Here is a 27,630-nt window from a genome sequence, read left to right on the forward strand (position 1 = left end):
TGGAACCCCCCTTCAGGTAGTTGAAGGCTGATATCAAATCCCCCATCACTCTTCTCTTCTGCAGACTAAACAAGCCCAGTTCCCTCAGCCTTTCCTTGTAAGTCATGTGCCCCAGTCCCCTGATCATTTTCGTTGCCCTCTGCTGGACTCTCTCCAATTTGTCCACATCCTTTCTGTAGTGGGGGGCCCAAAACTGGACACAATACTCCAGATGTGGCCTCACCAGTGCCGAACAGAGGGGAATAATCACTTCCCTCGATCTGCTGGCAATGCTCCTTCTAATGCACTAGTCCATTAGGTATACATAAAAACAATACACAGTCTTTGGTCTTTATTCCACAGTTTATGAGACTATATATCCTCCTGTCTCACCTTCATTATCCCAGCCTTGCAGTGAAAGCCACATTTGATCTACCAGACAAACTCCTTTTACTTCAACATGAACTGGAATGGAATGCATTAACATTAATCTAATATGAAGGCAGTCGCTTGATACTGTAAATTCTATTGTAATTTTTGTTTGTAAAGATTTTTACTTGTTTTACTTTCTCTTTTTTTTCCCCAGCTTAATATACAGAATAATATCCTTCCTTCCTGTTACTTTTTTAGCTGATCTTCATAATTCACCTTTGATATTCTTAACAATCAATAATATGAGGAGTATCACCTCTACTAGTTAATATTTTTATGTTACTGGATTTGGGCTATAAATACAGCACAAGCACTTATTTTACAGCTGTTTAAAGTCATTTGTATTGTTATGCTTTATATTCAGTAATTAAGAGAGATGCCTACACTGGAGCTGGAGGTGCAATTTCCAGCTTAGGTAGAGATATACCCTGCTAGCTCTGGCCAAGCTAGTGCACTAAAAATAGCAGTGTAGCCACAGCTGCACAATGGTGGGATGGGCTAGCTACCCCGAATACAAACCATTGGACCATTGTGCAGCTGTAGCTACAGGGTTTTTAGCACGTTACCAACACTAGCTCTAATTGAGCTAAGACTACCCAAGCAGAAAATTGCACTTCCTGCTCCAGTATAGCCATACCCCCAGGATGATTTTGTCCCAGGGCATCTGTGTCACCTTCAGTTATGAATTTGGCTCATAATGTTTGAATGATTCCCAGTAAAGTCAATAGACTAGATCCTCAGCCCTGCTATGTCCCATTTTTTATGCTGCTCCTTGGCATAGGAAAATCCCCAGGTAGCCTACAGCCAGTATAGCTGGCTCTGCACTTACTTCTGGTCCTCCCAACACAGTGGAAGTTCTGGAGGCATAGAGGGAGTAGGCCTGTAGCACTTTGCACTCCTGCAATCCTAGTCAGCAGAATGGCCCCAGACGGACCACTAACCAGCTCTACAGTTGCTCTAATATGTCAGGAGCCAAGAAGCTGCCCTCAGGATCAAGGAAGCACAAAAGTAGCCAACCTCTTTGGGACTTGCACTAAGGGTAGCTCAGCCAGAGCTGATGGTGAGACATAATGCTTATACATAGATGACTTGCAAGATCAAGCCAGTAAGGCCAAAATTTCAGACACCAGTGCTAAGCTGTACTTGCAAAGGAACTTGTGCCTGCTGTGTTCAAATGGGAAAATACATTAGCAAAAGAGCATAACTCTTTGATCATTGCATGCATATGTGGCATTTCCATGCCCAACTGACACAGACATATTGTGTAGGCACCACTTGGGGACCAATATCTGAAAATACTGCCCTTGAGCATAATCAATAATAAATAAGAAATACATGGAAAGCTAACCCAGCCAGCTATACAGCACTCTATCCTACTCATCAACATAAAGTCTGGATTATATTCTTATATTCTTGCAGACTTTGTATAGCTATACATACAGTACCCATTCATGTAACTAAGAGAATCAAACCATTTTTCCCTTAGAAATTATATTAACATTAAGGTACTGATTCCACATAGAAACATAGATTTTCTATTACCAACATTTTATGAACAGCATAAAATCAATACAGTGCATATAAAACTTGTTTGAACCATATTAAACATAACGTCAGTAGAATGAATAACGCAAACTGTGTATTTTCTTTGACTGATTAAGGGTTATGACCCACTGCAAATTTGGATCTGCCTTGTTTAACAGTCATGATTAACTGTGCTCATAACGTCCTACAATATAGCTGAACTCCAGCAGCTCACTTCGGAAATTATGATGATAACTCAGAATTATGTCAAAACTGAAGAGCCTTAGACTGTCTGGGTTTTCCTCAGTCTTTATGAACACTTCTGCCTTCTCCAAGGAAGCTGAAGGAAGAAATTATCCCTTCATTTTCTTCTCTATTCCTTGTCCAACTTACAATATATTGCACCAAATTCTTTGCTGCTGTAAACACATGAAACGCCATGGAAGTCAACTGAGCAGCAACCATTTACACCAGCAGAAGATTTGGCCCATTCACTTATTTCTGCTGCTTCGCAGTATTTGTTCAGCTGTGTTCCCAACTGTTCCACTTCTGTCTCAAAAGAAAATGTATATATATTTTTCAGCTTGAGTTACATTTTAGAAGTAATTTCTTAACCATAACATTGAGATTTTAAAAAGCAGATCCATCGTAAGCATGACCTTAACTCATGTGACAATGAGAATTCTTACTTGTTTTTAGTCAAAATACCACATCTATATTTCATTGGAAATTTTAGATAGGAAATACCATGGCTGAGAATATATTCTATGACATTCCAAGAAGAAGCATAATTAAGATACTCTGGTGCCATTTATTGCATTTCTCAGAATTGGAAAGCTACTGTAGATGGAGACAGGTTTTCATCTCTATTGGATCACTCTTTCTCTGCCTGGAATTAAACTATTGATTCTGGGTCTACCCTTACGATTCCAACACAACTGCAAGAAGTGAGACTGGCAATTCAATAAGTGACAAACTTCTCAGTATTGGGCCATATTGAACCAATGTCCTAATAGATTTGGAAAAGTTCAGATAACTTCTTATCAGTAGTTGTTGGGGGGTTCCTCCTACCTCAAACTCGCAGCTCTGGAAGCAGAAATGCCTCCAATCTGTACCAAGTCTTATTCTCAGTATGGAATTAGTAAGTACTGGAAGTCTCAGGAGACAGCCCATTCTCATGCACAATTTCCAACTCTGTTTTACAAAAATTAGAAAAATTAAATAGCTCAGATAAGCATCCAGATTTCTGAGGATTTGCTCGCTACCAGAATTGCAAAACTGGACAGGTTTTCCTATGCATAATATAGCCTTAAGTCCAAATCTGACTATGAAAAAAATATCAATGACTAATTTCAATTCCTCAGAAATTAAATCTTCCAAAATATTTGTATGTTTTGGTGCAGAAAGCTAAAGAGGGATGATCAGAAGAACAAGGAAAAGAATGAATGGTGACCTTGAAAGAGAAATATCGATTGGATTTTGTCTTGTGAACAGAGAGAGGCGAAACTGAAACCAACCATCCTGAATCATTAATGAACTCCAGTAGCATACTCCTAACACCATTTCTATATGCATTCAAGTAAAACCTTTCCCCAGACTTCCTCCCATAAGCACACACATGTATACTTCTCATGAAAAACACACCACATGCTCATCCAAGAAATCTTAAAATGCATCTAGGCAGCAACTTGAACGTGTTCCTTATTTCCTTTTGCATGTTTTTAGAGTCTCTTTTGTAAAATATTATGTTTAGAAAAAATGTCAAACAACTGATGTGTGTAATTACACATCATACTCACTAGTTCCAACTGATGAAGAAAAGGATATGCCAGTCTTTGAGCTTTTTCATGTGGCCGAGAAACCTTGAAATCAGACATTTCATCTAAAACCTTACAGCTTTTCTTTAAAAAATTGGCTTTACACTGAAGGGGATACTATGATGAGAAGATGATTCAAACTGTGGCATAAGTTACATATCAGGAAAGTCAATGGAAGCAAGTGTAATTTGGAGTAGTTTATGCACTAAGAGAGTGTGGAAGGGCGTGGTGAGGAGCAGGAAAACAGATGGGGTATATTTAGGTGCAAGATAAGTTTCCCCTAATTTACTTTACACATTACAACATTCTTCTTTGGGCAACTTTCTGCTACTATCCCTCAAGTAAACCTTTCAATTCTTCTTCTAAACTCTCCTCTTCTTGCTACTCAGACAGAGTATTCCCAAACTTTATCCTTTATTTACCTTCCTTTATTCTTAAAGGTAAGTTTAGCTATTAATTCCACTTTATGCACTCCAGAGGAAACGTCATCTTTTAAGTGCTCATTATTGGTTTGACTAACCCTGCTTCATACACTGACCATGTTGCAGAATTACTTCTGTATCCGAAGAACAAAAGAACATACAAATGGCCATGCTGGGTCAGACCAATGGTCTATTGAGCCCAGTATCCTGTCTTCAGATAATGGCTGGTGCTAGATGGTTCAGAGGGAATGAGCAGACCAGGGAAATTTTTGTGTGATCCATCCTCTGTCATCCAGTCCCATCTTCTGGCAATCAGAGGCTTAGGGATACCTAAAGCATGGGGTTGTATCCCTGACCATCTTGGCTGATTGCCAATGATGAATTTATCCTCCATTAATTTATCTAATTCTTTTTTTAACAAAGTTATATTTTTGGCCTTTACAACATCCCCTGGAAATGAGTTCCATAGGTTGACTGTGCGTTGTGTAAAGAAATACCTCTCTATGTTAGTTTTAAATCCACTGCCTATTAATTTTGCCAGGTGACCCCTGGTTCTTGGGTTATATGAAAGGGTAAATAACACTTCCTTATACACTTTCTCCACACCATTCATGATTTTATAGACCTCTATCATATCTGCCTCTTAGTTATCTCTTTTCTAAGCTGAACAGTTCTCATCTTGTTAATCTTCACACATATAGAATCTGTTCTATAGTCCTAATCAGTTTAGTTGCCCTTCTCTGTACCTTTTCCAATTCTAATATATATTTTTTTAAATGAGACAACCAGAACTGAACTCAGTATTCAAGGGTGGACATACCATGCATTTACATAGTGGCATTATGGTATTTTCTGACTTCTTAACTGTCCATTTCCTAATGGTTCCTAACATCTGTTAGCTTTCTAGACTGCCGCTGCATATTGAGCAGATGTTTTCAGAGAACAAGATCTCTTTCTTGACTGGTAACAGTTTATTTAGACCTCATCATTTTGTACATATAGTTGGGATTATGTTTTCCAATGTGCATTACTTTGCATTTATCTGCCATTCTGTTGTCCAGTCACACAATTTAAAGAGATCCCTCTGTAACTCTTTGCAGTCAGCTTTGGACTTAACTATCTTCAGTAATTTTTGTATCATCTGCAAATTCTGCCACCTCACGCTTTACCCCCCTTTTCCAGAACATTTATGAATACGTTGAACAGCACTGGTCCCAGTTCAGGTCCTGGGGGGAGTCTGCTACTTACCCACTCCATTGTGAAAACTGACCATTTATTCCTACCCTTTTTTTTCCTATCTTTTAACCAGTTACTGATACATGAGAGGACCTTTCCTTTATCACATGACTGCTTACTTTACTCAAAAGCCTTTGATGTGGGACCTTGTCAAAGACTTTCTGAAAGTCCAAGTACCTATATCCAGTGGATCACTCCTGTCCACATGCTTGCTGACACCTTCAAAGAATTCACATAGATTGGTGAGGCATGATTTCCCTTTACCAAAGTCATGTTGATTCTTCCCCAACATATTGTATTCATCCACGTGACTGATAATTCTGTTCTTTACTATAGTTTCTACCAATTCAGTTCAGCTGTGTGAATCTCCTTCCCATCCTCTGCAGTGAGGACAAATGCAAAGAATTCATTCATGGGCGATGCGTAATGTAGGCAAGGGAAGGTTGTGCCTACCCAAACAGCCACGAGTGGCCACGCCCATGCTCCACCTGAGGCCAGGCCCCTCCTACCTGCAGTGTGCAGCTACAACTAGGCCCCACCCCAGGCACTCTACTCTCTAGGGAGCCTGCTGGGGCTGGGGCCACCCCAGCATTGGGGCCATGCCGCCCGCCATGTGATCTGGGGTGGAGTGAGGGGGCTCAGCTGGGCACTCGGGCTGGCGCTTGGCGGGGGTGCCAGCCAGCGGGGGGTTGGGCCAGGCAGCATGGCCTAGGGCGGCTGGGACCACGCTGGCCAGTGCACTGGGGCCAGGGCTGCGTTGGCTGGCCCTCCAGTGCTCCGGAGCTGGGAAGACTGGGGCTGCACTCCGGCGCTCCAGGGCTGGGAAGGTTGGGGCTGCACTGCCCAGCGCTCCGGAGCCAGGGGGGCTGGTGCCACACTGCCCAGCTCTCCGGTGCTCCAGGGCCAGGGGAAAGCTGCAGGCGCTAGCCTGGGTCAGAGGCCAGTAGCCACAGTGGGAGGGCAGGCTGGGGGTGCTAGGCAGGGGCCAATGGCCACAGTGGGGGCTGGGCTTCGGTGGGCATGGAAGGGGCGGGGCCTCAGGCAGAAGGGGCGGGGCTGGGTGGGACTAGCCTCCCCAAGCCATAGGTTCACCCACCACCCATGAATTCATTTATTTTCTCCACAACAGCCTTGTGGTCTTCCTTGAGTGCTCCTTTAGCACTTCAATTGTTCACTGGCCTCACTGATTGCTTGGCAGGATTCCAGCTTCTGACATGCTTAATTTTTTTGTTTGTTTGTTAGTTTCTTGCTGTTAGTTTTTGTGTATTTTGCTATTTGCTCTTCAATTTTTGGGGTGGGAGGAGGGTCTGCCTAATTGTATGTTTACACTTGGCCTGCCAGAGTTTATATTCCTTTCTATTTTCCTCAGTCAGGTTTCACTTCCAATTTATAAGGATGTCTTTTTGTCTCTAACCACCTCTTTTACTCTATTGTTTAGCCGTAGGGGCTTTTTTTTTTTTCCGGTCCACTTACTTTTTTTTTTTTTTTTTTATTTGGGGTATATACTGGATACATCTGATAATTTGTTTCTACAAAGCAGGCATAATTGGGGGGGAAAGAGCATTCTTGGTCCCAGAAGGTCTTTGTTAAACAAATCAGCTACCTGAAGGGACTGGGCCTACAATTATTAAAGAGATTTCAGCAGATTTCTCAAAAACATGGCAATTTTGTTTTCCAACCTTGGGAAGACAGGCAAACAGCCAAATAACCGTTAATCCAAGGTATTTTCCACAGAAGAGATAGAATCAAATACAGGAAGGGGTAGCAGAAAACTATAGATATGAGATGATTATTCAGTTCATGAGCTGCTATGTAAAGGGAATAAATCCAAGTGCTCTTGCTCTCATTAACACATTGCAGTGTGTTTGTAGAACTCTTCAAATTACATATGTGTAAGTGAGAGCTTCTTTGGTAACTGGTGTGTATGTGTGTGTGAGACTGCTTCCATCACTAATGCTATTTCAAATGTCTAGCAATCAGTAATCATTCTTAGAAAACAGCACATTAAAAAAAAGGGAATATTTAATTTAACCTCCGCTCCAAGGACAATATAATGCCATTGACAGAGGTGACAATTAGTACACTTGGTGTCAAATTCAGGGGCTTTTCTACAGTAACATGACACTATTAGGCACTATAACACTGTCACCACTTCCAGTCTTAATGGTTCAGGATTCATTTAACAAATAGAATCTTAAGTAATATCTGGTACACAAATGGACTGTGTAACTGGAAGTGAATGCCTGTGATTTCAATTTATACGGTGTAAAATAGTCTCTTTCAAAGCAGAGATTATCCTTTGGCATAAACTCTGAAATATAACAGTTCTGACCTTCATGGAGATTTACAATTTTAACCCTAAAGATAAAACTGCCTAAAAATATGAAAAGATATGCTGAAGGAACAAGTGAGCTAGAGTATGGTAAGGAAGATTCACTTACACTGTGTTTAAGGAAGAGAGCAAAAGATGAGCTGAGGATTTATTACAGTGAATGACCACAATGTCAAAGAATAGTGTAAAAACCATACTGGAAGAAAGACAAGGTGGATGAGGTAATATCTTTTGTTGGACCAACTTTTGTTGGTGAAAGAGGCACGCTTTTGCACTACCCAGAGCTCTTCTTCAAAAGCTTGTAGCTCAAAAGCTTCTCTCTTTCACCAACAGAAAACGATCCAGTAAAAGATTTTACTTCACCCATCTTGTCTTTCTACTATCCTGGAACCAACATGGCTACAACACTAAAAACATACTAGAACAAAGGCAGATACCAATGTGTCTTAAATCATAGAAGATTAGGGTTGAAAGAGACCTCAGGAGGTCATCTAGTCCAAGCCCCTGCTCAAAGCAGGACCAACACCAACTAAATCATCCCAGCCAGGGCTTTGTCAAGCTGGGCCTTAAAAACCTCTAAGGATGGAGATTCCACCACCTCCCTAGGGAACCCATTCCAGTGCTTCACCACCCTCCTAGTGAAATAGTGTTTTCTAATATCCAACTTAGACCTCCGTCATTGCAATTTGAGACCATTGCTCCTTGTTCTGTCATCTGCCACCACTGAGAACAGCTGAGCTCCATCCTCTTTGGAACCCCCTTTCAGGTAGTTAAAGGCTGCTATCAAATCCCCCCTCACTCTTCTCTTCTGCAGACTAAATAAGCCCAGTTCCCTCAGCCTCTCCTCGTAAGTCATATGCCCCAGCCCCCTAATCATTTTTGTTGCCCTCCGCTGGACTCGCTCCAACTTGTCCACATCCCTTCTGTAGTGAGGGGACCAAAACTGGATGCAATACTCCAGGTGTGGCCTCACCAGTGCTGAATAGAGGGGAATAATCACTTCCCTCAATCTGCTGGCAATGCTCCTACTAATACAACCCAATATGCCGTTGGCCTTCTTAGCAACGAGGGCACATGGTTGACTCATATCCAGCTTCTTGTCCACTGTAATCCCCAGGTCCTTTTCTCCAGAACTGTCGCTTAGCCACTCGGTCCCCAGCCTATAGCAGTGGCATCCAGATGATCAGCACCAGTCGGGCTCTCAGCCCTTTCCTCCCTGCCCTTTAAGCTCACTGAGCACATGCTATCCAGATTTCTTCTCTTGCAATTCCATCCAAAACCCTCTTCATTCTGGCTTCCACCTTATGAACTCCACTGAAACAGCTCTTGACCTCTTCCTGGCCAAAACTCAGAACCTGGTCCACATCCTCCTTGACTTGTCAGCCACCTTTCACACCAATGAACATGTTCCTGAAATCTTCTCCTCCTGTGGCTTCCATGACAATGTCCTCTCTCTATATGACCTCTCTATGATATAGCCTTTCCGATCCATCCACACAGGCTTGTCCAGGCTCTCATCATCTTGTCTCTTAACTATGGCAACATCCTTTTCTCCAGCCTTGACAAATGCCATCTTGCTCTGCTCATATCCATTCAGAATGCTGCTGCAAAGATCACTTTCCTACCCTGTCGTTTTGACCACATCTCTTCGTATCCCTCCCCTTTCTCTATTGCTTCAAATATATGCTATTTGTCTTCATTTTCAAGGCATTTCACAGCCTCTTTCTACCCTACCTATCATCTCTCATTCACTATTGAGATGTTGACTCTTGTTTCCAACCAGCCAATGATATCCCGCATACTTGGGAGGAGCGTCCCATAAATATCCATAAAGCTACCTCATTATCCTCCATAAAACTCTCCTTTGCCACGATGCGTACAAAAAACTTGACAACAGTCAGGCCGCCAGTGCATGGAGCCCACTGCCTATCATGCTGACCAATATGGTCTCAGTGTTTCCTTGTACTCCCCTGCCTGTCTGTATCCATCTGTTGTCTCTTGCTTTACACTTAGATTCCAAGCTCTTTTTGTTCTGTATTTGTACAGTGTCTAGTACAAGGGGATCTGGTCCATTCAGTAATACAAACACCACAACATTTCTCATGCCTGTCCAAAGCTTAATATGACTCGTGTTTTAGATCAGGACACGTATATCTGATTCAGCCCAAACTACTAATTTATCCTTCTCTACATGAAGGTACTTGAACCATTACTTTAGAGTCAAGCTCAGAAAATACATACAATTAATTGTCCTGCCAGACTAAGGACCAAAAGCATTGCTGTTATAAAAAGGAGCAGATCCATTTAAGAGGCTCTCCATCCATCTACACCAGTGGTGAATTTGGCCCTAAATCTTCAATCATAACAAGTAAATACTATTTTTCAGGTAGAGAAAACCAAACCAGGTGACTTTGTTAAATTGGAGTCACAAAATTAAAATTCCCTGTATTTCTTTTTCTCTCTTTTACTACTTTTGTACATATGTTTTGCATACTTAGTAGCTTTTTTAAAAAATGAGACAAAACAATAGGAATGCCTCAGAACCATAACCACATCCTAAACAGTGAATCATGAAGAATAAATCCAAAATGAATTCATCCAAAATGACGAAGTTGCTATATAAAAGATTAAAGTATGAACACACTGGAGGAACAAGAATATATCTGAATAATCAATTATTAGGCTGGATTAAGTACACCTAGACCATCCCTGAAGGTGTTTGTCAATCCTGTTTTTAAAAACCTCCAGTGATGGGGGATTCCACAACCTCCCTTGCTAACCTCTTCCAGTCCCTAAATAGCTTTACAATTTAAAAGTTTTTCCTAAAATTCAACTTAAATCTCCCTCAGTCTACATGGAGAACAAGCGATCACAGTCATCTTTATTACAGCATTTTATGTATTTGAAGACTTATACCACCACCAGCCTTCTCTTGTCAAAATTAAACATGCCCAATTCACCCCAACCTTTTCTTATAGGTCATATTTTTACAAAACTCTTATAATTTTTGTTGCTCTCCTTGGAACTCTCTCCAATGCGTTTACATCTTTCTTAAGAGTGGTGCCCAAATGTAATGTCAATGTAATAATGTAAAGGTCTGTCAAATTATCAGTAGAAAATAATCCAGGGCCAAATTTTGGAAGGGCTTCTTCAATTGCATACAACACTTCTGAGAGCACAGCCATTTTTATGCACCAAAACCTGAACATGCAGGCCCAGCTACATGCATGAATATGAACAGCTCCGTGCACATATACCTGAATTACGCACAAAGGCCCTGATTCAACAAGATATTTAGGCATACACCTAACTTTAAGTACCTGAAAAGCCCCATTAAGTCAACAGCACAGACTTTGCTGAATCAGAGCAATAAAGATGGATTTTTGCACATGTAAACAGACACATTCAGATACAAGTGCAAAATTCAATGCTCTAAATCACTGCAAGTATTTCAGGCAGTAAGCTATTTAAGATCAAGCACCATACTATTATACCTTTCTCATCCAGAACCATGCGTGTTCTTGGCACAATGTTGAGTTAAAAGACCAAGACTCAGATTTAGTTGTATTTAGGTGGAGGAGAGGGTTTAATTTCCTGTGCTATGCTGGTACTATATAAACAATCTCACAGATGGGTATGAAAGATGACATAACCAACCACAATGACTGCTATTATATCATGCTGGTACTATATAAACAATCTCATAGATGGATATGGAAGATGACATAACCAACCACAATGGCTTTGTCTACTGCATAAGGAATCTATACCACCTCTCCACAAAAGAGGTTAACACCCCCATCAATCTGCTCACAGAGCTTGAGTCTTATTTACAGTAAGGCCTCTTTACACTGCTCTGGCAGTGTAAAGAGGCTTCAGTACACATGAAAACCAAACCCACAATCTCTATTATGAAGAGAATCTCTACTCACAGGTATGCAACCAGATATTTCACCATAACACCATCTTTAGAGACGAACAGTCTATTGTGTGCAGTGCATTTAAAAAAATTAAAAAGGACCTTATATCAGTTTTAAACACTAACAACCCATCATTTTAATTATGAAGTAATAGTAAATATTAAAGGGGCTGAAGTTCCCATCATAACTGAGGTTATCCTAGTTAAATATCCTTTCCAAAATTTGTTAATATTAATTACGACGACTCTGGATATTCTTGATATAAATGTCCAATCTATTTTTAAATCTTGTTAAGTTCTTGGCCTCAGTGACTTCCAGGTTTTTTGCAACTCATTCCATTTCTGCTGAATACTGATAACCCCTAAACCTCTGACACACACCAATACCATCAAGAAATGTCAGTTGACTCTCGCTTATATCAGTGCAAATTGAAAGCCAATAGAAGTTATTCTAGTGTAAAGCTGGTATAAATGAGAGGTGTAGGCAGTGCAGAGTTTTTAACTGAAATGTTTAGGGAGTCATTACTGTAGAAACTGCCATAACTTTGTTGCATTTTACTACACTTGGAAGGGAGTAAATACATGCTTTTTAAAAAAAAAGTCATAAAAAGGTCACTCTTAAGAGAGAGTGATGTCTCATTGCATGAAGGAATTTGCAAAGCTGTATACTAACCAGCCACAATAGCCACCGAGAGATGATAAAAATACTGGAGGTACCTATGCTTTGGCTTTTTGGCAAAGAATGTTTTATTGGTGTAAAGACTAAGGAACTTAAAGAACACTGAGATAAAGCAAAGGAAAACAGAGAAACTGCACACAGCACACTATAGCAAAATGACAGTATTAACGAGAACATAACACCATGGTGTCAAAAGAATCTTAGCCAAAGGTATGTGAAGTATAGAAATGAGGGAAATTGGGAGGCAGCATTCTCTACTGTGGAAAGCGCTGGACTGGGAGTCAGGAGATGTAGGTTCTATTCCAAGTGCTGCCACTAACTGGCTGGGTGATCTTGGGTAGAGTTACTTTGCTTCATTGTGCCTCTGTTTCCCCTTTTATCTGTCAGTGTACTTAGATTGCAAGCTCTTTGGGGTTCTTTCACTCACTGTGCATTTATAAAGAACCTAGCACAATGGGACCCTGCTCTTGAATGGGTCCCTGATGCTTTCATGTAATAATATAAATAATAATAATACCGGGGAAATGGGTGCACTGGGAAAACCCCATTTATAGGAGAAAAATAGGAATGACTATTCGAAATATAGAAAACAACAAAAAAAATGTGGTGTATGCACAATTTTACTTTACAGTGATTCAGAGCTGCAAGAGGTCACAAGAAATCCTCAGGAATCTAGCACTGGACAGAAGTCCTGTATTTGCAACTACTGCCAGCTAAGATGCATAATGGGTGCTTTAGTTTAGCCTACAAGTAACTACAGCATAAGAGCAGGTCAGCAAATGAACCACTGGATCTGACTTTTGAAATGAGGTGCTGCTTTTGGCATATTTTCCCACATGTCACAGGAAAAAGTGAAGACTGATAAAGTGGTGCTTTAGCAGTTGGGGGAAGGGATGGAGGGGAAGTTAGCTTTGGGCAGGTTTTAACCTGGAAAAAGGAACATTTCTGTAAGACTGTTGTGATATTATACAGATGTACTAGGTCTGAAATACCTATTTAATGCCCTTTCACAAGGCTAATGGAAAAATAGCTACTGAAATATACACACTGATAAGTGCAAAAGTAGTAGTGGTATTTTAGTATCAGAGGGGTAGCCATGTTAGTCTGGATCTGTAAAAGTAGCAAAGAGTCTTCTGGCACCTTATAGACTAACAGACGTATTGGAGCATGAGCTTTTGGATGAATACCCACTTCGTCGGATGCATGTCATGCGGATGCAGTGATATTTTAGGTAGTTAGCTCCACCTGCTAAAACACTAACTGGGGAAGCACAAATACCAGACTCCAGGCAAAAGCAATAAATAAAAATAAATATTTTTTTGTTTTATTTTCCTTTTGAACCATATTTTGCAGCAACATCACAAATCAGAGATGTCAACTTTTGGAAACAGAAAATAGCACACAAACATGGATGGGCTCAGGCCAGAAGTCCTTTCTAAGAAACACTCCAACCACAGCACCAGTTCTAGTGTTTGATTAGTCCTCAGTTACTCCTGGGAGCACTCAATCTCCATTAACTCAATTCATTGACTTTATGAGTTCTTTTTTTTATTATTTTAATTAAAATGACAATATTCACTGTCCACAGCTGAAGGTAAATTTCTGATGTGTTCTAAAAGGTCCATTGGTCTCTGTGTGTGTTGCGTGTAGGGGCATTGTTAAAAATCTGGGGGCAGCAAGTGAATGTTAGAAATATATGCACAGACATTCCTAAAGCGTGTTGTGAATGTGCTACGTTCACAGGTCCCACAAGGCTTAAATATACTACATCATTACACACAATATTTCCACTTCCACATTTGGGACTAGCTATATCACTGGATACTACAGTATCCAGTTCTTTCTTATTAAGGAAAGAAGCATGTCTATTTTATGCTTTTTATAATGTAAACAGGATCCCACCTCTCTTTTACAATATGTAGCTACCTAATGCGCATTTACAAAGGAGGAGGTTAATATTTAATATTAATACACAGAAGTCAAGGTCTTTTAGCCTCAGATTTAAGGGCTAGTGACAGTTCATACAATAGCTGCATAGTGAGGCAGAATTATAATTATTTGTGGGCTTGCGTATCTTGGGTACTTGTGTGGCTTGTGTTACCATAGTATCTGAACATATCACAGTCTGTAATGAGTTTATCCTAGTAAAACTCTTGTGAGGTAGGGAAGTACTATTGTTCTCATTTTATAGGTGGGGGAAACTGAGACACAGAAAGAGAAACCAACTTGTCCAAGAGCACACTGCAAGTCTGTGGTAATGCACAGAATTGGACCCAGTTCTCTCGAGTCTCAGGCTAGTTCCCTAACCACTGAGCCACTTCCTCCCTTACTGTGCACAGCACACAGTGCCCTATGGGCATTAAAACGTAACAGCTGCATCTCTGAGTTCTCATGCATACCATCCCTATTTTCCATTTTGCCAACTGACCATTTAGAGCACGGGGAGGACACAGCCTGTCTAGCTGTCCACAGTGCAAATGCTAATTAAAGCTTCAGGGAAAGTATTTGGTAATCTGTGGAGGACATGAAGGATATTTCTCTGACATTTTAAAAACACTTCTTACATAGCTTGCCTTGCTGCATATGATGCCCCAGGGCATTCAGCTAAGCCAGACAGTTGAAGAAATAACAGTGGCATTAACCTTTGACATTAAGAGTAAAAATAACCCAGAAGAAATAAGACTTCTCTCGGTAGTTACTTTGCCCACTTTATTATAACATTATGTTTTTTTAAGAGTGCCAAATAACTTGAACAGAACAGCATAGGGAGATTCCCCCCGAACACCTCATCATTATTCCTTTCCCCATGCCACTTCTCTTTTCTTTTAATTAATCTGTCTCAGAATTTGATCTCATTTTTCTAGATCAGCTTCTCAGTTCCATAGTGGAGGCATCATTCCTCTCTTGTTTCAGAAATCAGTAAAGTGAGCAGCATTCAATGAGACAGAAAGGGGAAAGGAACAGAAAGAAGAGAGGCTGGGAGAAAATTGCTTGAAAAATAAAAGCAAAAATGAAAGCATGATATACACGTAGGACAGACAGAGTGGGTGGCCAAAGAGACAGATTGGTAGTGGCACAAGGAGTTTTCTGAAAAATAAATTCAGGGGTGAGGCCACCATGCTCTTTCCTGAGGTCATAGAGCCCTGTGTCTTCATTTCACCCCACCTCTCTCAGCAACCCCCCAGTTATTTTATGTCAGCAACAGCTGAATGATTTATAGCACATTAATCCAGCATATGGGCCAAAGAGACATCAATGCCAGGGCTGCCTGGTTGCAGCTCAAGACAGAATTTGGGTATAATTTTTAAAGGTCAGTAAATGTGAAGGGCTGAATTGTGTGCAGTCTGAGAGAAGAGGCAGTGCAGAGGTGCACCACTCCAGTGGAGGCAGGAAGACTGGCAGAGCACAGTTACTGTGTCATTGACAGGTGTGGCCTGTGCTCAGCCACCCACATAAAACTAGCTTTGTCTATTGATCCAGTAGGAGACAGGGGCCATAGCAATGGATCCGGATTCATGAAATGCCTGCACTCCTTGTGTAGGAGGGAAATAAGGGGCTCTCTCGCATGCTCTTTCACACTCACACTCAGGCCCAGCAGGTCTTTATTACTTGTTTCCAGCTTTAAACTATGTAATTACAAAGCTGAAACTCATTTCAATTTATAAATCCAGCATATAATCTTATGTATTTCTTAAACCCCATACAAAGACATCAATTAGTATAGGGGCTCTTCTTCGACCCACTCTGGTGTCATTAGCCTAAGAAACTAATTCTGTTTTTGTCTTCAATACTTAGGGTTTCCACTATTTTCCCAAAACTAATAATCAGTGCTATTTTTAGCATAATCATTGAATGCCATATTCATGTCTCTTCTGGAGATATGATGGCACTTAGTCAAATGCCAAGGCTGTCCCAGTCATATTGATTGCTAACGGTGAAAAATACATGTCAATTTGTGTGTCTGAGATCTGGAAGGGTCTAGTAAATTCAGATAAAATCTTATTTGAACCTTTTCCTAGAATTGAAACCAAACCCAAACTGAACTTTTTTGGAGGTTCAAGTATGGTTACCTTTTTCCTTCATTATTTTTAATTTCTGTGAAATTAATTTAATTTTTGTACTTCCCAATTCCATCCAAGATAGCTACAGAATTGGTGAATATTTCAACAGTGATTGTTGTGCAATATTTCTTGCTCATTCAGAAACAGGAATTACCAGAAATCTTGCAAGAAAATCCATTCTTTGAGTTCTATCCCAACTTCCAGTGTCAGGAGTTGAAATTTTATGAGAATGGGAGCATTTCCAGATCAGCCAGAAGCAAAGAGTGTTGAAACTCTTGTTAATAAAGCCTATTCCCATGACAGCTCCAGACCAACATTGCCCAAGAAGTCTGGATAGTTCAGGTAAAGTTCAAAAAAGCATCTAAATTTTTTTTTAAAATCCAAATTCAATCTCTGAACTTCTGAGATTCACACACCACTAGTTTGAAGTAAATTTAAATCAGTGCAACTTTCCTCTGATTTCACTCTCACTATTATAATCAGGACTAGTTCCAGTGAAGTCAATGGAATTACAGTGGCATCAAGCAGCTCTAAAGAGATAATCATGTGCATTTTACAGAGTGATCTATAAAAGTTAATCTCTGAGTCCAAGGTGACTATTTCCTAGTGATGTGAAATTCAATATTGAATGCTTTTACACAGCCACAACAAAAAGGGTACTTCACCGTAATTAGATTGTGGTCTTCTGGTGAAGGAATTGATAAGTATCTGATATGGCCAGGCATTACAGAACTTTATGCACCAATCTAATCTCATTTTCCAGAATCCAGATTGAGAACACGGGATTCCCAAGCTCAGAAACCATGAAAGGAGTTGACCTGCTCAAAGTCTGACAGAGAAATTAGGACAATTCAATCAATCAATCAGTACACAGACAGAATAGATATCTGTCATTAAAAGGTGGGATAACAACTGAGGAACAAGAAGGGAAAAATCCAGGCCACACAGGCAGGTATTGTAAAAGCAGCAGAGCAATATCTTGAGAAGCACAAATGTGTGGTCCCCACTGAGACTATTCAACAGCGTCTGGTATACATTTCTGAAGTGAATTTTGTGAAAGATTTAACAACCTTCAAATAACATGCATTTTATTGTAACCTTTTGGCATTAAACTCTATATAATTAGGCCCAGATTCTGCACCTAAAGAGCACTCAGCACAGCTCAGAAAAGGGGAAAGGGGTGCAAAGGTGATTTTAAGCCACACCTGGGTCCTCCCCTGAATCTGAGGCCAATCAGGTGCTGGGCCATTTCCCAAGTACAATTTCGAAGCTGCTGTAAACTGCACCTGCTGCCAACAGCCCACAAGGACCATTCTACTAGCTGGGGATTGTGATGGTTTAATGACATTGAGGCCACAGTCCATTTCAACCAGCCATACAATCTTCAGCAGTGGTTTACAGGGGTGTTGCAAAGGAGCTGCTATGGTTTCTCGGTGCCTTTCAAGGCTGTCCTTTCTACAAGGGAAACCTCAAGGGGCTAGATCTGCTGGGTTTATGTCTTCTTTGCAACAAAGCACATTTAAATACACAGGAGAATTGGAGCCTTTTTCAAAAAATTAACTTAAGACCGTAAGAATAGCCATACTGAATCAGACCAATGGTCTATCTAGCCCAGTATCCTGTCTCTGATGGTGGCCTGTGCCAGACACTTCAGAGGGAATGAGCACAACAGGCAAATGTCAATGATCCACCCCCCGTCATCCAGTCCTATCTTCTGGCACTCAGAACCTTAGGAACACCCAGAGCATGGAGTTGTATTCCTGACTGTCTTACCTAACAGCCATTGGTGGATTTATCCTCCATGAACTTACCTAATTCTTTTTTGAACCCAGTTCTACTTTTGGCCTTCACAACATCCCCTGGCGCCGAGTTCTACAGATTGTGTGTTGTGCGAAGAAGCACTTCTTTTTGTTTGTTTTAAACCTGCTGCCTATGAACTTCATTGGGAGAGCCCTGCTTCTTGTGTTACGTGAGGGGGTAAGTAACACTTCTTTATTCTCTTTCTCCACACCATTCATGATTGTATAGACCTTGTTCATATCCACCGTGACCCATCTATTGTCTAAGATAACCCGTCCCAGCTTTTTAATCTCTCCTTGTACAGAAGCTGTGCCAAATCCCTAATCATTTTTGTTGTCCTTCTCTGTACCTTTTCCAATTCAAATATATCTATTTTGAGATGGGGTGACCCTAACTGAATGCAGTATTCAAGATGTGGGTATAACATGGATTTACAAATTATATAGTGACTTAGTTTCCTTTGCATTTCTTCTTTTTTCTTTCCCCATTTGCTTCCTACATTCCATTTTTCCCCCCCATAGTACCTGTTCTCACTATGGCTGATTTTACTGTGATGTTTAATTCTGAGCTGTAATCTCTTCTGTCTTCCGCATTGCCTTCCATCACATCTTTTTTATCCTTCCCCTTCTTTTTCTGTAATCCCTTAGGGACCAGTTTATAGCTGGCCCTTATGTGGGTGTGCTAGTGTCAGAGGGAGCAAGGACCCTTTCTCAGTTGCATTACCTGTATAAGAGCAGGCCACAATTGTGCAACTGAGCAATTGAGCTACACTAGGACTCTTCCTCCCCTGCAGCTCTGAGGGCACGGTCTACCCTAAAGAGGGCACAGAGGGGTGGGAATTGGGAGCCTGCACTTCATTACTTTCTTCAGCTAGCTGCATTTTGGCTATCGCTACACTTGCAGATGTGGAGTGCCGGGAGTTAAACCAGCCCTTGGAGACAGCAACAGGGAAAACACTGCTGGGTGTTCACACTGTCAGCTGCAAGAGCAGTGGCATGGACACATTAGCAGCTCTTGCAATGCCACAGAGACAGTGCATTGTGGTAGCTATCCCAGCGTGCTTTTCAAATGAGGGGTGTATGGAGTGACAGGGCATGTGTTGTGTGTATCTGGGGGAAGAGACAGTATGTCAGCATGCTGTCTTGTAAGTTCAGACAGTGGCAGGGGGAAGGGGGAAACCCTGACATTAGCTCCCACCCCCCCTCCTCTCTTTCTCTCTCTCTCTCACACACACACACACACCCCTCTGCATCAGCAGCGTTCCAGAATAATGGCTTGCTTTGTCCCGGAGCAGATAAGCATGCAGGCTGTCAGAAACTGAGCTTTAAAAGGGGATCTCCGCATGCCTGCAGTCGAGTTCAAAACAATGACCAGAGTGGCCACTTAACTTCAAGGGATTATGGGATGTTTCCAGAGGCCAATCACAGTGCAGTAATGCAACAAGTCATCCACACTGACACCCTGGCGTTTCAGCCAGGGCTCAGCAAGCTCTCTGCTTCTTGTGGAGGTGGATTACCAGGGGCGCTCCAGCCACGGAGTCCAGGGGCTCTCAATGCTTTCCCAGTGTGGACACCTCAGGAGTTAAGGTGCCTGAGGCTAATTTAATGTGCTCTAACTTGCAAGTGTAGCCAAGCCCATTATCTAACTTGCCATCATAGTACCAGACCCACAAGGTAAAGCAGCAGAAGTGGTGGGCAAAATCAAGAAACAGTCTTGAGGAATATGGAATATGAACTAAACCGAATAAACCATAATAGCGAAGGAAAGAGTGTTAGGGTGCATACCCGACGCAGGCCCTGAATGGGTTAATGTGGGCCTGAGAGGCCAATTATGCTATCTAGCTGCCCCTGGAGGGTGGGCCAGACTTAACTGAACATTAGTCCCAGCTTGGGAAGGAGCTGGGTGGTTACTATAAACAGAGGAAGTTCAGGGCAGAAGGGGGCTGCTAGTAAGGAGAAAAGCTACAGTCACTCAGCATAAGGGGAGGAGCATGCCAGCCCTTGGATTGTGGGGTTGATCAAGACAGAGGACAGGCTAGAGCAGCAGAGGCATGCTGGTAATGAGGTGGCTGCCAGCTAAGCCCCACTAAGCTGAGGGGTTGGTTTTGTATATTTTTTGGACTTTGGTTAAAAAAAAAAAAAGAAACTGTGGCCCCAGCAGGGGCAGGTCTCTGTAAAGTGGTCAAACAGGACACTTATGGCTGGACTTGACCAAAGGACAGTGGGAGCAACTGATGCAAAAGGGTGCTGCAATGCCAAACCCAGCCAGGAGAGGGCATGTTAGGGCAGCAACTTTGCTATTGGAGGGAGAGCCATGCCGGCATGAAAAGGCTTCTTTATAGCCTTATAGAATGGTTGATGGGCCATGGGTCTGTGGAAAGTCCTTCATATGCCATTTCTGTCAAGGGCCAGTTCATAACAACAACACTTTGCACTTTTGCCATACAATCCTTTGCTTCCTCAACTTACAAGCATTAACAAATTAATCTTCCAAAACACCCATAAATGTCACCATCCCCACATTACAGAGGCAATCTGCCCGAGGCCAGTGTGGTGGTCAGTGTCACAGATGGCATTGGAACAATGATGTAAAACAACATCCAATCTCTGATATCAGCCAGCTCCCTTCTTTTGCTTTAACATATGTGACCTTCAAGGACATCACAGATTTGAGCATGTTAAATTTCTTCCTAAGTCTTATGTATGAATCTCATCGCCACCAAACATCTTTAGTTAAATCTGCTCTGGTAGTTAACAGTCATAGAAATAAATAATACTAAAGCAATTTAAAGATATTAAAGGGATTGACTCTCACAGCACCCCTGTAAAGCAGGTATAGTCAGCATTACCACCACCACAGCATAGATGGGAAAACAGAAGGATGGAAAGTTTAAGTGACTTAATGAAGGCTGCACAGCAAATCTGTATCAGGCCTGGGAAAAGAACCCAGTTGTCCTGCCTCTAATTCCCATATTTTGAGTATGGTTCTTCTAAATTATTTGGCACACAAGACAGAAAGTGTCCATAATGGGCTCTTTGAAGGCTTGTTACAGATACATAAAGAGCTTGAAAACCTAATCATGTTTTGTAAATTACAGGTCTTTTCCAAGGAGGAATTACATAAAGCTTTTAGTTGTGCATCAAATTGAGTACAGCACTTCCCTTGTAATCCTGAGATACTTCCCTTAGTTCATAGGAAGCACAATTCCTTGATCCAGGGTTGCATTAATATTGAGCAGAATAAAAATAAATTGTATGTCTCCTCTTTTCCCTAACAGTCCTTTAATCCACTTGCTTAGCACATTCTCAACTCTCAAGAACACAAGCCAGAGTAAAGGATACAGACTTTATTTTGAAATAAAGATATTTTGAAGTCACACACTGCTGTGACTGTGCCCCTCCCCTCATCATGCACAGAAAAGTGATGTACATTCAAATGGAGAACACAGTGAGCATCTGCTTCATTCTCTGCTCACAGACAAGTAGGGGATAAGAGACCCCTGTTCCTGGCAATGAATGCTCTTTCCACAGGAATGTGCAAAAAGAGCCTACATATAATTTGTCACATATACAGAATAGAATGACAAAGCAGCCCAATCGCCCCATTATTTAAAGTCATAAATATGATTAGCTGGGCAAATGAGGGTTAAAGACTTAACTATAATGGATGGATGATACATTGTGTCAGAGAAGCTGTTACCACAAGTGCTGAATGACAATATTGGTGATTTAAGACTTCTTTTATTCATATGGTTGTACAGCATTTTTTACTCAAACTAAAATATCGTAAGATAAATGCAAAACATGTCACAACCAAAGCCAAGTTCCTAGCTACACTCTCCTGTATTATCTTTAAGCTGAAGTACAAAATGTAACAAGAGAGTTTGTCAGCAAAAGTAATATACTCTGGTAAAAGATAGGAAGTTTTTTTTAAGACAGTGGACAGCAATATTGTTTAGAAGATTTTTTTTTTAAAACTTCAAAAATTGTAAAGAAGGCTCAAAGTCTGTATAGAAGGGTTGGTGAAGTTACTCAGGGAAAAAAGTCACCAAAAAATAGATGAGAGAAAACATTTTCTTTACCTATATGCAGGCAGGTACACAAAATAGGAGGTCTTGTTGGACTGCTAACTTGTAGTCAATCTAGTGAAAAAACATAACAGTCTGGCAGTCTGTTTATGATATGTTTACATACAGAAGCCACTATAATCTACTTGCAAGAGCTTGAAGGTCCAGCATTTAAAAAATGGATACATTGAATCAGTTGTTATATAAAGGTCATTGACTTATTTATGAAATTGATGCATATTGTTATTTGTTCAGACTGGAGATGCAGACTTCCATACATACTCTCATGAGAGTGTAAAAATCATTCAAAAACGCATTCCCTGTTTAGGAGGTACCTTGAGGAGTAAAAGTAGCCTTTGGAGAGTGTGCTACCAAGCTCAGACTTGAGAACTCTTCTGGCACTGCTTAAGTACGATGGGAATAGACTGAGTCTGAAATTCCTTTTTCTTTAGATTATAGCACAAATCTTAAAGCACTGACAGCAGCTTCACACACAAAAAATCCCTCGCCTCAAAGGAATTAAACATACACATGCTTCCCTCAAGTTCTGTCAGAATCTATTTATTGTTTTCTTAAGAGGGTTCCCCTCCTCACCCCCTTTCTGGTTCCAATAAAAGTCCCATTTGTGTTTGGCCTTTACCAAAGAGCAATTCTCATAATACTGGGGTCTAATTATTTTTCCTCTCCCCAGAGTTCTTAAAATGCAAAGAGCATTAGGGACCCCAAGTATCGTCTCTGCGATGTGAACACCTCTATGGCTTATCATCATGTTTCTTACTGATAACAGCTCCTCCCTGTCTCTACAAAAATATAAATTCAGTACAAAAAACCCTTAATTTTGGTTCAAATTGACATATATTTTTGAACTATTTCTGAATTGAATTATGCTATTTCAAATGTGACCCTTCGAGTTTTTGCCTATATCCAGGCTTTAATCACCAAATTCCATCAGATTTCTTCCTCCTCTTCCATTCTCTCAGTGTCATGTTGATACTCATTAACAATTGCAAAATTAAAAATGGGTTTATTTCCCAGCTGGTCACCTCACTTGTATTTCTCTTCCAATGCTGCAGGTAGACTGAAAGGAGGCCCGAAGTACTCTTCCATAAATCTCCTCAGTAGGGCTCATGAACTCACTCCAGCCCTCTCTGTTCTAGGACCCTTGTGCTCTTCCAGTTTTATAAGATGGATATAGTTTGACATACACCCACCACAACCATTTTCACATCCTCCAGCAAGCATGCAAACCAAGAAGTTGCACAAGACCATTGCACAAATCTTGATGACCCTACTAGTAAATATATTCAAGAAATTAACAGGTTTCTTCAGCTACACTATAACCCTGTGTGAGTGTCCGAAGGTCTCAGCCCCATGTTCAGAAAATGTACAGAAGTCTAGGACAAAGATGATCGCATTTAGAGCCATCACCAAAAGAAATGGCTATTACAACAGGAAAGATTTTATCAGATATAAGTGCATTTACACGTTTAGTATTGTAAGTACAGTACACATGAAAGTTCATAGTTGAAGTGGGGAGAGAAGAATATTCACATCTGGCATGCAGTGCTGATTATATTGTGTGAGCTTCAAGAACCGAATGCCAAGCAGCCATGTATTTTAATTTCCAAAGTTAATCATCAGGACATTGGGACTCAGCACCTTCCTATAGTCTAAGAGGTAGGACACGACTTGAAGGAGAATTAAGACCAAAGTTGGCAGCTGTACTTTGACACAACACAATCCCCAACTTCAACCACAGTTCACTTCACTTACATGGTTGAGAGGGTTTTTTTGGTTCTCAAATCTACTGCAGAGCTATCTTACTGTAATCTGGAAAAACAATAGCATGGCACGAACACCAAAATGTTCCTGTCCACCATCTCCTCTCAGTTAAGTAAAAACAAATGAGAAACCCAAATATAAGTTATTGTATAAAACTCTGCTGACAGAGATATAGACCGAGCAATACATTATGGCTTTAAGCCACTGGCTATGGTGCAAAGGGAGCGTTTGGGGGGGAAAGCTAGCCCCATGGAAGTTCCCAGAAGCCCTGTACATCAGACAGGCACAGTCACACCTAGGAGATCAGGAGGAACGTGACCACCATGCCAGTCTTTGAAAGTGTTCAGCATGTGCTCACCTGGGTGAGGCCAGCATTGCTGGACCAGGGGGAAGCTCCAACCTACCCCTTTCTGTCCCTTTATGAGGAGGCTAGCATCACCTTGAGTGCTAGTCTCACAGCATGCTTGGGTTCCTTGCCTGTGACTGCCTCCAGCCCTGAGCCAGGGCACAGAGTGAGTTGGATATGAATGATCCTTGCACATACAAACCCAGGGAAACTTTAGCCCTAAGCAGAGTAGGTATTCTGTTGTACTGGAAATGCTGCTGATACGTGCCATGACTGCAAGTAAGGCATGAATTTCCCTCCTCATGGGGAGATATTGCCATACTCCATGCACCATTTTACACTGGACTCATACCTCTGACATTTGGAGGAACATATTTTCCCCATTTGCAGATGCTAGCTACATTGGAAAGGATCATTTACTTCTCCTTTCTGCTCATTATCAAGATTAACTACATGCCTTCTTTGGGGTGTTTTTTTTTTCTGGACTATTGTTTGAGGAAGGGTGGAGAGAATGTTGAATGATGTGGTGATTGAGGGGCTTGCATTGTGTTCCCTCAAGATAAAAGAAAAAGGAGTAAAAACCCTTTGTGTAAACCCTGGTCTGTGTCATTCAGGAAGTTCTCTCTGGTGAATGCAAAATACTCACAGAAGCACTTGGGAAGACATTCGTTTGAAAAGATGATTTTGCCATGTTTAAATAAAAATTTTCCACAGAAAATTGAATATTTCCTCTTGGCCCAACTAAAACATGGATTAAAATGCACCAATTGTAAATTGACTTTTCCTCATTTGGGGCCCAATTCCAATGGCAAACCACCCACTGATTTCAGGAGCAGCAGGTTTGGTCCTATTGTTTACAGGACAGCTTTAAATTTTTAATACAGTATGCTGTGACTGGTGCTTACTGTACAAAATATGATCTCTCCACTGTTACCTTTCTTCCTCACCCCCCCCACGCCCACAACTAGTCTATCTTCACTTGTCTCTCATCATATGCTTAGACTGCAAGCTCTCTGCTGTAGAGACTTTTTTTGTATTACGTACATGTACAGCATCTAGCACACTGGGGACTTGATCCCTGATGGATCCCCTTTTCCATCCTTTGAAAAAAGTGTCTCTGGAGCTTTGGGCTAAGGATAAACCCAAAGTTGCTAAATTCAGGTCTGAATGCAAACTTCAAACCTGGAAGATATATGGATCAATTCAGAGCTATCTTTATTTTGAAGAATGTGGTCCTTTTCTGATGGAAACCTTCAAGGGCTTGTTTACAGTTAATTATAATATTTCAAGATTACGAAGTGTAATCTATCAATTGATATTTATTTACAGTAAATTAATCCTCAGAGTAAAAGTCCCTACCAGGGACAGTCATTTGAGGCAGCGTACCCAAAGGAGTGAGCATTTTAGCTTGGGATCCAGAACTGTTTGCTATGGTTTGCTCACTGTTTCGATTAACAAAATAAAAATAAACTTCATGTTGAAGTTGCCGCAGTTTCAAAATTTTACTCAGTGACTCACAAAGAAAGAAGTCCTTACACAAACATGCTCTAGGCAGGTTTGTAGCTAGAAAAGCACTGATGCCATAGTGCAGATTGACAGGATTAGTAACTTATTGACTAATTTTGAAAATAAATGAACTTTTCATACCTCTCCCAGACAGGAGATTAACTTGCTAGTAAAGAACTTCTTCAAATATTAGTATGGACAAATAGTAACATAATAAACATGCTATTCCAAGGACACTTTTAGAATCCAAATGCCAGAGATCTTACCATCCCGCCCTACAATTTGGCTCTGGCTTTCTTGTTCTTTCCTAATGCAACCCAGGTTGCTTCAGCATAAAAGAAAACACACTCTAAACCTTTTTTCAGTCCAACATAACTCTTTCTACACTTTAAAACTTTACAGCTTTGTCCTTCAAATCCCCAATAAGGCCCCTGAGGATTCCAAAGACTGGGAACAGTGTGCATGTATGTGGGGAGGAGGTGTAGCATCTCAGGCCACATGTCTGCTGCTTTTCACTGACCACAGTTCTTCTCCATTTAAATCTCAGCTGCTCTAGGAATTGTCCCCATCAAGAATCCCCGAGCTGATGGTACATCAGACAAATCTGAATGGCACAGTATCAGGGCCCAGTCAGAGCCACAAACCACAAAGGAGTTTTTATGGGATCATTTTATGGGATGCATTGGCAGTGTGGTTTGGGGTCCCAGGAAAGATAAAGGGAGATGAGGGGCCTTAGGGATTAGTTATCACCTTCTCCACAGACCCTCAGCCTAAGAACAAAACATGGTCACCCTTTGGTCCATAGTAAATACTCCCTGATCACCTATCCTCAACAAGCGTACAAGTTCTTTTTATAAATACACCTCCTCTAACACCTACAGAAGTGGTCAGAGGGAGTAGTACTGAAGGTTTAAACAAAAATAAAAGGTTCTGAATTTCACTCTTATCACCCCTCAGACAGGGCTGACTGCCATTTCAATATGTACTGCTTCCTATGGTGTGGCACTGCAATGTAAGCTCTAATGCGATGGTGCAGCTCTTGCAGCAGTACCCCAGTTGTCTGTTAGAGCTGCAACACCTGCTTCCAAAATTGTAGTTTGAATTACCAAGTGTGGCTTTCATAATCCAGTGCACATCAGAGTAAATTTCCTTTTTCTGGGGCCAGATTCTGCCATCCTACATTGAATAACACCTTACTTCATGAATAGTCCCATTGGTTTTGCAGAGTAAGGTACTACTAATGGACTTCATGACGGGGGAAAAAAAAAAATCAGGCCAGCAGAGAACAGGTGATTGCTTAAACCATGTGTTTGGATCAGAGTTTGGTTCAAGCCCTTTATTTCTGTATTTATCCCCCTCTGGCCAGCTCCTTGCCTACTGTTCAGGTGGACTGATATGTGATGGCACTCTTTCTAGTCTATCATCGGTGCTTCAGGAGTAGAGGCATGTGGGGCGTGATGGTCAGACCTATGACAAATAAGATAAACTTATAAGAAACAACACTTCTTACCTTTCATCCCAAACTTGGAGTGTCTTCCAAACTTCAGAATAATGAGCATTATCACTAGGCCAGTGCACACTAATGCTGCAATCCCCACCACAACATACACCTAAAAGAGAGAGCAAGAACAGTTCAATCTGTTGCATGATGATGAACTGTCTTCAAAAGCAACATTTATTCAGAATAATCCAACTAGGGAAAGTTTTCTTTTAAAGGGAAAAAAAGACT

General features: G+C 41.1%; 1 protein-coding gene across 6 annotated transcripts in view; it reads right to left on the reverse strand.

The window, feature by feature from the left end:
- The window catches only part of NTRK2 (neurotrophic receptor tyrosine kinase 2), a 275,271-nt gene that overhangs the window by 176,940 nt on the left and 70,701 nt on the right, over nt 1–27,630 (reverse strand). For 4 of the 6 annotated variants that reach the window (XM_039543228.1, XM_039543226.1, XM_039543229.1 and 1 more), the window contains exon 12: nt 27,412–27,511. In XM_039543228.1, the coding sequence (XP_039399162.1) occupies nt 27,412–27,511 (100 nt within the window). Of the gene's footprint in view, nt 1–2,290; nt 2,485–21,674; nt 22,343–27,411; nt 27,512–27,630 lie in introns of those variants that run through there. The other 2 variants (XM_039543230.1, XM_039543232.1) reach the window with 2 other exon arrangements.

The sequence above is a fragment of the Mauremys reevesii genome, linkage group 6 (assembly GCF_016161935.1).
Source record: "Mauremys reevesii isolate NIE-2019 linkage group 6, ASM1616193v1, whole genome shotgun sequence".
Taxonomy (NCBI): Eukaryota; Metazoa; Chordata; order Testudines; family Geoemydidae; genus Mauremys; species Mauremys reevesii.